We start from the raw sequence: 15,823 nt of genomic DNA, 5'->3' as shown, positions 1-15,823 counted from the left end.
ACCTCCACCTTTTTTTTTTTCCATTCAGGACTTCTTGAAATATTTTAGAAGCTAAGGTTCTGTAGAAGAAAAACAAGGCAATATTAGCTAAACACTTCCCATTCTCAAGTAAGAGAGTTTGGCCAATAACAGAAATAATTCCTAACTGTTAGGCACCATGATGGGGTTTTGCAAGGGAAAGGGAGCAGAGGAATTATTTGAAAATCAAGAACAGGAAGTGTCACAATTCACAAAAAGTTAGGAAAGATCACCAGTTTTCTCACCAAATGCCAATCTTACAGTTGATAATCAGGATATGCAGCTCACAGATAACAATTAGCACTATAACATCAAAATCATGATATTTAATAATGCTAATAAAAACATCATTATGAACATGACTCTCTTCAACAAATGAGATGATTCAAACCAGGTCAAATTGTTCAGTGATGAAAAAAGCCAGAGAGAGGTCTGTGGGAACTGAGTATATATATAGCATATATAATATAGCATTTTCAAACTTTCTGTTGATGTTTGTTTACATTTTGTTTTCCTTCAACTTTTTTCTTTCTTTCTAGATCCAATTTTTCTTGTGCAGTAAGATAACTGTATAAATATGTATACATATATTGGATTAACATATTTAACATGCATTGCCCTACCTGTCACATATAGGGCAGAGGGTAGAGGAAAGGAAGGAAAAATTTGGAACAGAAAGTTTTGCAAGAGTCAATGTTGAAAAATTACCCATGCATGTTTTGTAAATAAAAAGCTTTAAGAAAAAAAAGTGCAAACTTAAAAAAAAAAAATTATATAACATCTACTATGTGCCAAGTACTGCTTTACAAAGATCTCATTTGTTCCTCTCAACAATCCTGAGAGGTAGGTGCTATTATTAACCCCATTTTACAGTTGAAGAAACTGAGACAAATGATTAACCATTGCCTCTATTTTTTAATTGTCCTAATCAAAGTAATTACAGACAACATTCATGTAGATTCTATCATAATCAAGACTAATGTGATCTGCTTCTCTTCAATTTTTTTATAGTATGACCTTTAAATATTAAGGTCATATTCATTTAGAATGCATTGTTACACAGCTTCAATTTGAAAAGTTCTTTCATTACAAACCTGTGAGGGAGGTAAAGTATTATCCCCATTTTGTAGATGTCATTTATCCAAGGTAAGACTAACAATTTCCTAAACTAAAGGCCTTAAAGATCATCAAATCCAGGGGTTCTCAAACTATAGCCCGAGGGCCAGATGCGGCTGAGGTTGTTTATGCGGCCAGTGGGTTATGGCAAATCGGCTGAGGGGCGGAGACAGAGTATGAGTTTTTGTTTTTACTATAGTCCTGTCCTCCAACAGTCTGAGGGTCCAGTGAACTGGCCCCCTATTTTAAAAGTTTGAGGACCACTAATCTTTTCACTTACACATGAGAAAACTGGCTGGACTAGAGCAGGGTTGGCCCAAGTTCATATCCTGGACCTCTTTAGCAATCTGAGGAAGTCCATGATCTCCTCAAGATAACATTTTCAAAAAAGGAAACAGCTGGATGCCATGACAGATTGGAGTCAGGAAGCCTGAGTTCAAATTCAGCCTAAGACACTTACTAGCTGTGTGATCCTTTGCAAATAATTTAATCTTTATTTGTCTCAAACCTCAAAAAAACTCTCAAAATAAAGATAATAGCACCTACCTCCCAGAGTGATTTGGAGGATAAAAATAGATAATGTCTGCAAAGCACTTAACTCAGAGCCTGTCTGAGCACTACATTTAGTTAATGTTATGTTTAAAGTTTACATTTCAAAAATAAAATAAAATATACCAACTTTCAAAGGAAACCAAAGCTGATGAAAATTACAACATAATTTTCCCCCCATCCAACTTTACAAACTGCTCTGAAATCTGTCCATAGAGCCCTCAGGTTAAGAACCTGTAACTCAGATGACCAGATCCCCTTCCAATCTAAAATCTACAAAACTGTTACTTGCTTACTGCCATAAGATAAAGCAATACACACAAAGCAAGAGTTCAAAGTCAGCTCTGATGATTCCAAATCCATGCAATACTACCAATCTACATAAGTAAATATAGTTTCATAAAAAATACAAAGCGTCGGTCAATATTTATTAAATGCTTCCTATGTGCCAAGCACTGTGCTGTGGCATTGCGAAAGAGGCTGTGATTGCAACTTGTTAGAAGGATCAAGTATGATTTCATGATAAAATTGACATTTGAGCCAAGTCTTGAAGGATGACAATGAGACATAAAGAGGCCGAAAAGTAGAAACAGATATTGAAAATGAGAAAGGGATACAGAACTACAAAGTTTTGGAAGGGGAATAGTAGGAATTAAGGCTGGAAAGATATATTAGAGCCAGCTTGTAGAGAACTTTGATTAGCAAGAATAATCTGAACATTTTCCACTGGGGAAATGGGAACTACTAGGTGGTGCTTAAGATAGAATGCTGAACTAGACAGCATTGTCAGGAAGACAACTTTCTGAGATCAAATTTGGCCTTAGATTGTAGCATACTAGTATACAAAAGTCACACACGTTAGTATATGTGACTCTGGACAAGTCACTTACCCTGCTTGCCTCAGTTTTTTCATCTGTAAAATAGCTGGAGAAGGAAATTGACAAACTACTTTAGTATTTTTGCCAAGAAAAGTCCAAACAGAGCTTGGAACAATGATAGGAAACACAGAACAATTGAAGGTTTTTGAATGAAACAGCGACAAACATGATCAAAACTTGTTTTTGGAAAGCATGGGAAGAAGATTGCATCATTGAATGGAGAGTTGAGAATTACCTGGAGATAATTTTAATCAAACAAAAAAGAGTAATGAGGATCTGAAGAAGGTTTATAGAAAGGTATATAGATGAAAATGAATGAAAATTAGAAATGAAGATTCAATATGCCTTGATAACTGGATGTAGGTATAACAAAGGGAGAAGTCAAAGACAATTCCAAAGTTTTGAACCTGAATTACAAGAATGATAGAGATATTCATAAATATATAAGATATATTAAGAGATGATAGGAAGAATACAGTATAGAAAATGGACTGTGGGAGGTGGAGAGGGATGACTGAAAGGTTTAGTTTTAGAAACTCTCTAATGGTCACTATCTCTTGGCCCTCCTTTTTTCTCCCTTCAGAAGTCTTATGTTCTCATCAGTTCCCATGGATTTAATTACCATCCCTATGCTGACAATTCTCAAATCATCTTTACTGCTCCAATCTATCTATTGACCTCCGATCTCTCATTTCCAACTGTCAGACACCTCAGACATCTTGAAGATGTCCAATAGACATCTCCAATGTTATAAGTCCAAAACTGAACTCATTATTTTTCCCTCTAATGTTCTACCCTCCCTATTACTCTTAAAGGACAATACGTATTCTTATATTCCCTCAGATGGACAATCAAATGTTATCTTTGACTCATTATCTCACTTTCGTCCCCCATGCCCTCTGTTTTATCTTGGCAACATTTCTTGAAATACACCCCTGTCTGCTAGTGCATTTATGAGCCTCACCCCACTCCAATCCATTCATCCTCCATTTAGCGAACAAAGTGATTTTCCAAATGTGCAGGTGAGACCAAATATTCCATAATCTCTCATGGTTCCCAAACAGCGAAGGATCAAATACAAAACACTGATGGCATTCAAAATTCTCCATAACCTAGATCCCTTCTACCTTTCCAATGTTCTTATACTTTTAGTTCTGCTACATACCTTCTGATACAATGACACTGAGCTCCTGGATATGCCAGGAACAAGACATTCCATCTCTAAGATCCAGGAATTTTCTACAGCTTTCCCCCACATCTAGAATGCTCTCTCCTCTCCTCTCTGCTTACTGGCTTCTCTGACTTCCCTGAAATTTTAACTATAATGTCATCTTCTACAACCCAACTTCTTAAAACTGTGGGTTGCAACCCCATATAGAGTCTTATAACCGAATATGAAGATCACAAAATTATGATTATCTATATTCTATAACAACTTCTTCCCAACATCACTCAATTCCAGAGTCTTCTCTCTCTTCTTTCTCATTTACCTTATATATAACTGGTTTGTATATATTTATCTGCTTGTTATCTCCCTTATTAGATTGTAAGTTCCTTGGGGGAAAGCATTGTCTTTTGCCTCCTTTTGTATCTAAAGCACTTAGTCCAGAGCTTCACACAGAGTAGGTGCTTACTTAATAAATGTTTACTGACTGACTGACATGACAATCATCTATGGATGATTTCTTCTATGGAGAAGTGATAGCTGAAGCCAAGAAAATAAATTCTATCACTAAGGGAGAGAATATCATGATAGAAGAAAATCAAAATTAAAACCTGAAAAACAACCAAGAATACTGGGCCTCCCAACAGACATTGAGTGATTGGATTTAATAAGTCTATAAAATTTGAAGGTCAATTTTCTCCCATTTCAGTGTGAAGTATTTTTTTTCTTTAAAAAAAAGGAAAGAAAAAAGAAAAATAACCACTAAAGAAATGTATTTAATTATGATGTGACTATAGTAGGTAGAAGTGTAAGAGAAAATTAATGTGTTGTGTAGATTGTCATCAAAATATCTTTATTAAACATCAGCTATATTCTTTGCTAGGTATCATATAAAGGAATTAAGTAGACAGTACCAATATAAACTAAAATCATGGAATTCACCAATTTTCAAATACCTATGTTATCAACCTAAAGTTTCAGAAACGAATATTTCTGATTTCTTGATAAAATCTTCAATGTGAGTCAGAAGTAATTCAAGACCAGACTCAATACACTTTGAAAATGACTTCATGCTCACTGAAGTATTTTTGAAAGCCAACAAAGAAAACAGAACAAAGTTCAGAAGGAAACAAAGGCAAACAGGATTGCTTTGAAAGTAATATGCTCAATTTATTATTTACTTTTTTAAAGCAAGTTGTACATAATGGATTCATAGTTTCACACAATTCCCTTTTTCTATTTACTCTATTTTAAATGTGGAAATGTTAATTTTGATTACATACAAAATAAAAAGAATTTTTTACAAATAACTTCACAATATGAAGTTAAACTAATTTGTAACCATGCCTAATATGGAAATGTTTTACATGATTTCACATGTACTCTTAATTTAAAATTGCTTGCTGTCTTAATGAGGGGGCAGGACAGGAAGAGAATTTGGAACTCAAAATTTTAAAAAATGAATGTTAAAAATCTTTTACATGTAATTGGGAAATATTGAGCAAAATATATGAAAGCTTAATATTAAAGACTAAAATAAAATCGTTTGTAATATCTTAATTAGAATCAACTTAGAAGGAAAAACTTCCCCTCAAACAAGATTCTGAACTTCATGAGAAATGTTATTTTATTCTTATGAATGCAAAAAAAATTTAAGTTAATTTTGAAAAATAGAGCAATTAGAAAATTCTTGTTAAAATAATCAGAATTTAAGAGGCAATGATGAAAATGAAAATCTGAAATTGCCTCTTTATCACAAGCAAACCTAGAAACTAAATCATTTTTTCTGCTAAGGTCAAAACTATAATTTCAGTTTCTATTTCTGTAGGTTGAGAAAACAGGTGGAAAGCAAAAAGTTTCAGAATATTTTAGGAAATGATAGGTAAATTTGTTAGTTCAATCTAGGGATAAATTTACATACATATTTTTATCACTAACATTATGTTAATGTTTATAATATTTAGAAAGAATACTGATTTAGATCCAGTCAACATGAATTTTTCAGTTCTAACTTGCCTAAGTGTGACCCCTGAGTCACTTAACCTTTCTGTGTCTGTTTCCTCATCTGTAAAATGGCAATATTATCACTTAACAGCAACTGACATTCATATGGCACTTAGGTTCCAAGCATTTGAAACACATTTCATTTAAGCTTCATCTGTGATGAAAAGTCCAGGCTCAAGTGACTTGCCCATGTCCACAATGCTAGTAGTTGTCAGAGGCAGGATTTCAACCCAGGTACTTCTGATTTCAAATGGATCAGACTTAACCATAATAATGCATGCAATTAGGATCTCAACTTCCTTGCACATAAAATAGGAGCTGAGCACTCTGAGATCCTATCCAGGTCCATTCTATGATCCTCTGACCAGGATTGTTAGGAAGAAAGTCCAGTGATTGGGTCTCTGGTCTATGATTTCACAGGTAAAGAAATTCCAATATGGAAAACTCCATCAATGTAAATTCATAACTTTACAGCTCTTAGAGCATTAACAGGTTAACTGACAAGGGAAGTGATTTACCAAAACTATACTGTTACCTTTACTTTGTAATTTTTAAAGGACTATATAAAGGAAAGCCTTATCAAGGGTAATAGTAATTCTTTTATCTTCTCCTTGCCCGAACCCAAAGATAACACTAAGCAAATAGATAAATACCTTTATAACAGTGAGGAAATAGGCTGTGTTAAATAAGATTAATTGCTGAAAAAATATCATGCTGTACTTTCAGGAATATCAAATTTATACCTCGGAGGCCTGCAAAACTTTCAAGTGCAGCTTGAACCAGAATAAAATGTAACTGGTAAATTTTTAATAAAAATACAATCCAACATGTATAATTTAACTGTGGTTTAGAAAATTTTAATGTAACACCACTAAAGAAAGAGAACTTAATCCTAGTTATACCACTACTAGCTAGTTGTGTGACAACAGGCAAATTATTTAACCCGAGTCCCATTCCTCATTTATAAAATGGGGATATTTGTAGTATGTAATCTAACAGAATTATGAGCAATGTGCCATATTATGTGAGTTACAATTATATTTCAGAGAATGTGATTTAACCATCAGCAAACTTGGATCCATAAAATAAAAAGATTCTACCATATTACTGGTTAGCTAGGTGCCACAAGGGATAGTGTGTGCCTGATCTGGAGTCTGGAAGACACCTTTTCCAGAGTTCAAATCCAGCCTCAGGCACTTACCAGTAGTGTAACCCTGAGCAAGTCACTTAATCCGGTTTGATTCAGTTTCCTCATCTGTAAAATGAGCCAGAGAAGGACAATGCAAACCCCTCCAGTGTCTACCAAGAAAACCCCAGGAGTCACTTTAGAGTAGAACACAACTAAACAACACTACCAAATTATACATAAATGTCTTAACACTTTAGAATCGGTGAATTTCCTTCAATAATGCTGAAGTCCCCATCAAATTCTAACTTGTCTTGTGTTTCCCTCATGATGTCATCACATTCACTTAGAAAATTAGGGGCACTTAGTCAAAGACTTCTTCCAGTAGACCCTTAAGTCGAATCTAAAGAAACTTCACACACCAGAACTTCACACACCATAAAATGACAAAGTGTCACCCGCCCACTCACCAAAGTGAAGGAAGACACAGGAACCCAAATAAGCCCAAAGCCTACACCCCCTCTCCTTCCATCTGGTAACTAACAATTTAGGCATCTGGGAACCAATCAGTCCCTTGGGAATTATCATATCTCGTTTCCTCGTTTGTGTCTCAGGGGACGGAAGCCAAGAGGGAGGAAAGGAAGGCGCGAAGGGGAGAAGACATAGTTCGTAAAGATCACCTGACTTCAGTAATAACTTGCTCCGAATCTTGTGAATATAATGCAATTTAGGAATGTCAGAGACTACTCTGGAAGATCTGATTAGTCATCACGTAGACAGTATTTAGGGCAGGAAGGGTCCATGCAATCCAATCTCCACATCTCACTGATAAGGAAACTGAGGCCCAGATTAATTAAAACTGCCCAAGGTCGCCCAGATTCAAACCCAGGTGTTGTAGTCCTAAATCCCAGGACTGTACCCCATTCTGCCTCTCTAGACTCTTAACCATTTTGATTAAGCCTGATAGTACTGAATAGAGAAAAATGAAATGAGTTAAAAGTGCGAAAACCCTGAAAGAACAGAAAACCAAACCAGCCTTTGACCTCTCCACCCTGGTTCCCTAGGATTTGACCCCACCCTACACTCGGAAGCCTACGTTTGCACATAAGGGACTACAAAACCCGTGATTCAAAATGCGCCAAGACCCAGGGCCTCCTGGGCTCCAACTGCCGAAAAGTCACCTGGGACTTGTAGTTCGCCCTTCCCCACCCCCCCCCCTTCCGTCTTCTCCCTTCCCAAGCTCCGTCCAGGGCCGATACCTGGAAGTGGTACAGAAAGGCGTCCGGCCAAAGTAAAAAGTAGCTTGGATTGATAAGGCCGAGTTTCCCAACGAAGGGCACCACGATGGCGCCGGCGAACCAATACCGCGTGATGATAGGGATGCTCCTAAACCAGTCCCCGAGATCCGACATCTTCGCAGCTCCAGCTCGCGGGACGAGCAGCGTCGCCGACTCCCCGCCCCCCCGCCCGCCCCCGCGATACGCGGCCGGCCCCGGCTCCGGCTCCGGCTCCGGCTCCGCGAGGCTGTGGAGGCGGAAACCGCGGCAGGCGGCGGAGACAGGAACAGGAGGCGGAGACCAGCAGGTGCAGCCCCCAAGACGTGGCGGGGCCGAATTCGACAGTAGAGAGCGGCGGGAGTAATATTCGGGAAAGGAAACTTCCGGTCTCAACTCCCGGGGCAACACGACAGGAAGTCCAGCCTCTTAAAGGGGAAGCTCACAGGCTTAAGGGTTGGAAGGGAGACTGGAGGGGAGGGCGGAGAGGGGAGAGGGGCGGGGAACAGAGGTTATCCCGAGCAACAATGGCAGATGCGTCAGCCAATGGCAGGGCCGGATTTTTTACTCCTTTCCCTCCCCCCCAATCCCTCACTCCCCTTCTAATCTCCAGGATGAACCCACTTGTTAAAGTGTTAACCCAACCTAGAGTTGGTTATGAAAATGTGATGTAGGGGGAAGAGATTTGGATAAAGACTCCAGATAGCCTTGGTTTGTGCCCTGGAAAAAAAAAAAAAAACTGCCCTTTACCTCAAAATTTCTTAGTCTATAAAAAAAGCAGAAATTGGATTAAATGGGCCCTGGTCCTAATGGAGTAATACATAAAATGTTCTTGGACTCTGGAAAGCTTGAATTCAGATACTTCGCCAAGGACTAGCAAAATGGGTGACTGGGCAAATCACATACTCTCCACTTCTCTTTGCTCATCTGTAAATGGTCGTCAGTGAGGATCCAGTGATACTGTGCATACACACAAATATATAATTATAGCTGTAGCTATGTATAATTGTATCTGTGACATATGTACATATTGACATGTAATGGTGGGGCTAGCTCTCTGGAGGTCCTCGGGAAGGGCCTTGGTCTCAGCAGGATTGTCACCAGGAGAATGAACAAGAATGGAGTCCGAAATCTTTATTGTCTGTTACAGCCTCAGTCTGACCCAGTCTCCTCCAGTAGTCTGCTAGTCGTCCCCTCCCCCAGTCTGATTTTGTCCCCAATTTAAATACCCTATTACAATTACATCATTACAGTATACCGAGTATGTGTGAACTAGGGAACCATTACATCACCATACTAAGACTAAGTATATATGTAAACTAGAGAATCAACATCTCATCAATTCTACTGAGGTAATATCTTGTTTCAAATATACTTCTTCCGAGTCCTGCCCTTTTCATCTCCCACTTTCTTTTGTTTTAGAACACAGGTGATCACAGGTGAGAACCCCAAACCAGGTATTGTTAGCAGGTTTCCTCTGGGCTGAAGGGTCTCACTTGAAACAGGCATGGGAGGTATTACACAAACATATAGTAATATAGCACAGGCTAGTAGTGATGTAACAAACAACCTGGATCAACATGAGGAATTATACATGTCCATAAGTCCTAGAAGGAGGATATATAAACAACAGTCATACATGTGCCTCCCTCAGCAGCCAAGAGATAGTCCAAAACCAATCTATTGTCCATTACTTCATGTGTCAAGGAATCTAATGATCCCCGCAAGTTTTGAAGTCCTGCAACAGTCTTATTAACAATTTTTACTGTTCATGAGTCAATTGTCATACACATTGGGTTAACAGCCATGCTTTTTCAGTAGTATGTGTAGTCAGAGATGGAACCACCCGATGTTTCTTAGGTCTTCTCCTTCGTTTCAAGGGTCTGCTCCGTCTCTCTCTGATGGACAAGGCGAATATGGCTCGTTGGCACCCATTTGATTCCTTACCCATCTGTAGAGATACAAGCAAACCCTCTCCCCCAAGCAGTTAACCTATCTGGTCCCTTCCATTCACCACTTTCTGGGTCTCTCCACATCACCTGGCGATTATCTAAAGACAGTGGAGCTGCTTGCACTGGACACTGCCCTTCCAGTGGGTTATAAAGCCCGTGTGCTGGAGCGAGTGCGATTAAGAAGTTAATAGTATAAAGAGCTAGATTTAGAAGTTCTCTAGGGTTACCCGTGGCTTCCCCTTTCTTTTGTTTTTGGAGGAGTGCCTTAATGTCTCTGTTTTTCCTCTCTACTATTGCCTGTCCTTGAGGATTAAAAGGTATGCCAGTGGTGTGTAAAATCTTATACTGTGCACAAAAGTGTGCAAAATGTTTAGAAGCATATGCAGGTCCATTGTCTGTTTTTATTGCTTGTGGCACACCCATAATTGCAAATGCTTGTATAAGGAATTCAGTGACCACTCGGGCTGTCTCTTTTGCTGCTAATATTGTAAAAGTGAATCCTGAAAAGGTGTCTACCACAACATGGATAAAAGACAGACAACCAAAAGATTTATAATGGGTCACATCCATTTGCCAAATTTCATTAAGTCTCAAACCACGAGGGTTTCTCCCTGGAGGGAGTGTAAGAGCATGGAAGGGAAGGCAAGCTGTACAGGCTTTTACTATGTTCCTAGTTCTTCTCTTGTTATTCTAAATTGCAAATGTAAAGCTTGAGCAGCCTGATGATATTTAGAATGAGATTCTTGGGCTTTCTGAAATAAAGGAGTATTGGCCAACATGGTTAGAAGGCTATGTAACTTTGAATTACCATCAATGATAGGACCTGGAAGTCCACTATGAGAGTGGACATGCAAGATATAAATCTTACCTGGATGCTTTCTCACTTGCTCTTAAAGTTCCTTAAAGAGCTGATATATATTGGAGGCTACAAATTTTATTTGGGCTGTGGCAATTCTTTTTAACCACACCTACTGAATAGGCCAAATCAGATATTATATTTATATCTCCTGGATAATAAGTAAGAGCTAGAATGACTTCATACAATTCATTCTGCTGAGTGGACTGAAAAGGAGTTCTGACTACTCTCTTTATGGTTAAATCATGAGAGTATACAGCAAAAATGTTAAGTTTGGATGCATCTGTAAAGATAGTTGGTCTTTTAAGAGGAATCTTAGAAACCTTTTCTTTAAAAATCCATTTCCAATTATGTAATAGCCAGGTTACCTTTAATGGAGACCCGTTTGTAAAATTTGAAGCTGTGGCCAATAGAATTTGCCATTCTGGGATAGTTTCACATCATACATTAATTTGTGCATTGGTATAAAAGGTGTATATCTTGTCAGGTCTTATCCCAGATAATTGTACTGCTCATTTAATGGCCTTTAATAAAATTCTATCCACAAGCACTGGGGAAGGAATAAGACTTTGTTCTGGTTGTGCTAGAAGGTTCACCCGCTCTGTCACATTGTCTCCTTGATGAAGGACTGTTGTGGGTGCCTATTTTGTAGCAAAAACTGATTTTTCCAAGGGTTTTTGAGTGACTCTTGCAACCACATTGGATAAAGCAAGTTCACCTTCTCTCAAAGCCTCTTGAGCTTCTTTTGTAAGCACTGTCTCCCCTTAAAATGTCATATAATGCTTGCAATCAATAAGTAGTCAAGCCTAACACTGGACACATCCATTGGATATCTCCTCTCAATTTCTGAAAATCATTTAAGATGTTCAACTTCTCTGTTCTTTTTTTTTTTAATTTAAAAACAAATTTATTTTTAAGCAGTTCATTGTAATAAGATAAACTTAGATTAGATTTCCATTTATTTCAAGAGATTTGAATAACTGTATGACAGTTTCAAAATATGTGTCATTTGCAAGAAATCTCATGCTGCTAACAATTCTTTTTTTTAAATTCTTTTTATTTATTTATAATTTTTTTTACAGTATATATGCATGAATAATTTTTTAAAACATTATCCCTTGTATTCATTTTTCCAAATTATCCCCTCCCTCTCTTTACTCCCTCCCCTTGATGACAGGCAATCCCATACATTTTACATATGTTACAGTATAACCTAGATACAATATATGTGTGTAAATAGCATTTTCTTGTTGCACATTACAACTTCTCTGTTCTTAAAGAAAGTTTTTGTACTGTAAGCACCTTAGGATATACTTCATATCCTAAATATTAAAAAGGAGCATGTCTTAGAATTTTTTCTGGAGCAATATGCAATTTGTAGTTCTTTAGTGTTTCCACGGTCTTTTGTAAACATGTTTCTAACATTTGTTCCTCAGGTGCACATCCCAAGATATTATCCATGTAATGTACAACATAACTTTTGGAAATGCTTTTCTTACTGGAGTTAGAGCAGCAGCCACATACATTTGACATATAGTAGGGCTATTTTAAACTTTGCATTTCAGATTCTTTTCCTTCCTCCATATTCACCTGCTTCATTGAAAAGGCAAGCAATTTGATACAGGTTATACATGGATAGCATACAAAACACTTCCATTATAGCCATATTGTAAAGAAAAACATAAACTAAAAAACCTTAAGAAAAATCATGAAATTTAAAAAAATATGTACTCTGCATTCAATCTTCACTCAAATCCAACTCACCTGCACATCAAGACATCATACTTGAAATGTTATTGTTCCTCTTTAAGAATGATGGCCAGACAATATTCAAATACCATCAGTTTTTTCTCGAGGGAATGGATAGCATTTTTCATCATAAGTCCTTTAGAGTTGTCTTGGATCCTTGCATTGCTAAAAAAACAATTAGCTAAGTCATCATTCACAGCTGATCATCTTATAATATTGTTTATACACAGTGCATTTAGCTAAGTCATCATTCACAGCTGATCATCTTATAATATTGTTTATACACAGTGCATTTTACTTTGCACCAGCTCATGGAAGTCTTTCCAGGTTTTTCTGAGGACATTTATGTAACACCTAGTATGTACCAGAAGCTGTGCTAAACCCTCTACAAATATTTCGTGTGATCTAGACCTATGATTTTATGGGCATATGACAAATCTGATGATCATTCAGTATTATTAAGTATCTACTATGTGCCAAACACTGTGCTAAACACTGCATTAGGGAGTGAGGTAGAGAATGATGCAAAAGGAGATATAAAGAAAAACAAAAGACAAACATTTTAGTTTTATAAAAACAATCCTGAATCAGTAATTTAACTTAGGTAATATGGTATAGAAGAGTGACACAGGTTTAGCAGTTGACAAAATTTTATTACTTCTTCCAAGAAAAGGGAAAAAAAAAAGATGCCACAAGAGAATAATCTCAGTGTGTAGTCTTCATTGTACAGCACACAGTGGGGTGACTTCAAAATGTGGAAACATGCAATGGTTTTGCCTATTGGTCAAAGGCCTGGACCTTCAGAGCACAAACTTTAATATAGTCTTATATAAAGAGCCAGCATGATATCAAAACTGCCCTGTCATTTATAGGGAAGATAACATTATAGCTGGGAACAGTTTAAAAAAGAAAGAAAGAAAGAAAGAAAGAAAGAAAGAAAGAAAGAAAGAAAGAAAGAAAGAAAGAAAGAAAGAAAGAAAGAAAGATTAATATTACTCTTGTTTGTCTTTGTAGTGAACTCTCAAATAATTTAATCATTCTATAATAATTTTGAATGAAATTTATTTATATCCTCCTGTAGGATTTTATGCATAATATATAAAAAGGTTAATGATTTTTGTGAGTTCATTTTATATTCTGGTATTCTTCTGAAGTTAATTATCTCAGTTAATTTTTAGTTTAATTTCTAGGTTTCACCAAGTAAGCCATCAGTTCTTTTGTAAAAACCAATATGTTCATTCCTCTTTTTCTTGCTTCCTTCCCATAGCTACAATGTTAAGAATTATACCAAATAATAGTAGTAGCAATGTTGCTTTATCCTGATCTTAATGGAAGTACCTCTAGCATTTTTCCATTATAAATAATGTTGGTTCTTGATTTTAGATAGCTATAATAACATTAAAGAAAAGTCATTTATTCTATACTTTTTTTTTCTCTGAGGCAATTGGGATTAAGTGATTTGCCCAGGGTCACACATCTAGGAAGTGTTAAGTGTATAAAGCCAGATTTGAACTCAGGTCTTCCTGACTTTAGGGCTAGTACTCTATCCACTGCACCACCTCTACTTGCCTCTATTCCTATGCTTTTTAATAGAAAATGGTATTATATTTTGTCAAAAATATTTTGATATAATGATCTGCTTTTGTTTTATTATAGATGCTAATGTGTTCATGGTTTTCCAGTTTTTGACTCAACTCTGCATTTCTAGTATGATTACAGCCTAGTTTTAGTATATAATCTTTTAAATATGTTGCTGAACCTCCTTTGCTAATATTTTATTCAATATCTTTACACTGCTATTTATTAAAGGCATAGGATGACAGTTTCTTTTCTGACATTCTCTCTAGTTTGATGATCAAGACCATATTTTTCTCATAGACTGTATGAGACAGATTTGGCTTTATAGAATGCCTTCTTTTCCCTCTTTTTACAGTTTATAAAAAATTGAAATTAATTGTTCTTTAATTTTTGACAGGATTTACTTGTAAATCTTTCTGAGTCTAGATTTTTTTTCCTTTGGGAATTGTTTTATGGTTTGTTCAATTTATTTTTTGGAGATGGAATTATTAAATTCTCTATTTTGTTATTGTTTTGTTGCTCTAGGTAATTTACATTTTTGTAAATATTCATCTTTTCATGTAAGTTATTACTTATGGTGGGTTTCTAATAATTTCTTCTAATTTTATCTATTATGAATTCTTCTTTTTCCCTTTTTATTATGGCAATTTGATTTTATTCTATTTTGTTGGTTAAATTAAATAATGGTTTGTCAGTTGTTTTTTATTTGGAGAGGAAAGTGGGATTTTTTTTTTTTTTTTTTTTTTTTTTTTTTTTTGCTGAGGCAATTAGGATTAAGTGACTTGCGTAGGGTCACAGAGCTAGGAAGTATTAGGTGTCTGAGGCCAAATTTGAACTCAGATACTCTTGACTTCAGAGTTGGTGCTTCATCCATTGCATCTTGCTGCCCCTTTTGTTTTGTTCTTTTTAAGAAACAACTCCTAATTTTATTTATCCATTTAGAGGTGATTTTGATATAAGTTTTATTTCTTTCATTCTCAGAATTTCTATTTTGGAATTTATTTAAAATTTTTTTTGTTGTTCTTCAAGGTTTTTAGATAGGTATGATCCTAATTCATTGATATATTCATTCTATTTTTTGTTGATGAAAACATTTAAAGATAAAAATTTCACCCTGGTGACTACTCTGATTGTATCCCAAGAGTTTTGGCATTTTTTCTCATTGTTGGTATTTTCTTTGATGAAATTATGATTTCTATGATTTGTTTTTGAGCCTCCAGTTCTTTTAATTAAATTATTTTGTCACCATCAGAATTTAAACTCTTTCTTCAAAGGCCTTTTACTAATTATAATTTTTATTAAATTATGTTAATAAAGGAAGTACTTAATTTTTTCTGTTTTTCTATATTTATCAAGAATTTTTTGCCTTAGCATGTGGCCAAAATTGGTAATTTGTTCAGTGTACAATGGAGAAATAAATATGAAGCTTTAAATTGTCATTCAATAACTGGCAGAAATTTATCATTATTTTCCAAAATTTTATTCTGGTCCTTAATTTCTTTATTATTTATCCTTTAGTTAGATTTATCTAGGTCTGAAAGGGTAAAATTGAAATCTC

At 36.0% G+C, this 15,823-nt stretch overlaps 1 protein-coding gene across 1 annotated transcript in view; it reads right to left on the bottom strand.

The window, feature by feature from the left end:
- Positions 1–8,499, bottom strand: part of DERL1 (derlin 1) — a 29,756-nt gene extending 21,257 nt beyond the window's left edge. Inside the window, exon 1 of the mRNA XM_074266247.1 lies at positions 8,116–8,499. Coding sequence (XP_074122348.1) covers positions 8,116–8,268 — 153 coding nt within the window. The 5' untranslated portion in view covers positions 8,269–8,499. The remainder of the gene's footprint in view (positions 1–8,115) is intronic.
- Between the last annotated feature and the right edge of the window lie 7,324 nt (positions 8,500–15,823).

Source organism: Sminthopsis crassicaudata, chromosome 1 (genome assembly GCF_048593235.1).
Source record: "Sminthopsis crassicaudata isolate SCR6 chromosome 1, ASM4859323v1, whole genome shotgun sequence".
NCBI classification, from domain to species: Eukaryota; Metazoa; Chordata; class Mammalia; order Dasyuromorphia; family Dasyuridae; genus Sminthopsis; species Sminthopsis crassicaudata.
The sequence above is the reverse complement of the archived record's forward strand: the minus strand, read 5'-3'. Positions and strand labels throughout refer to the sequence as shown.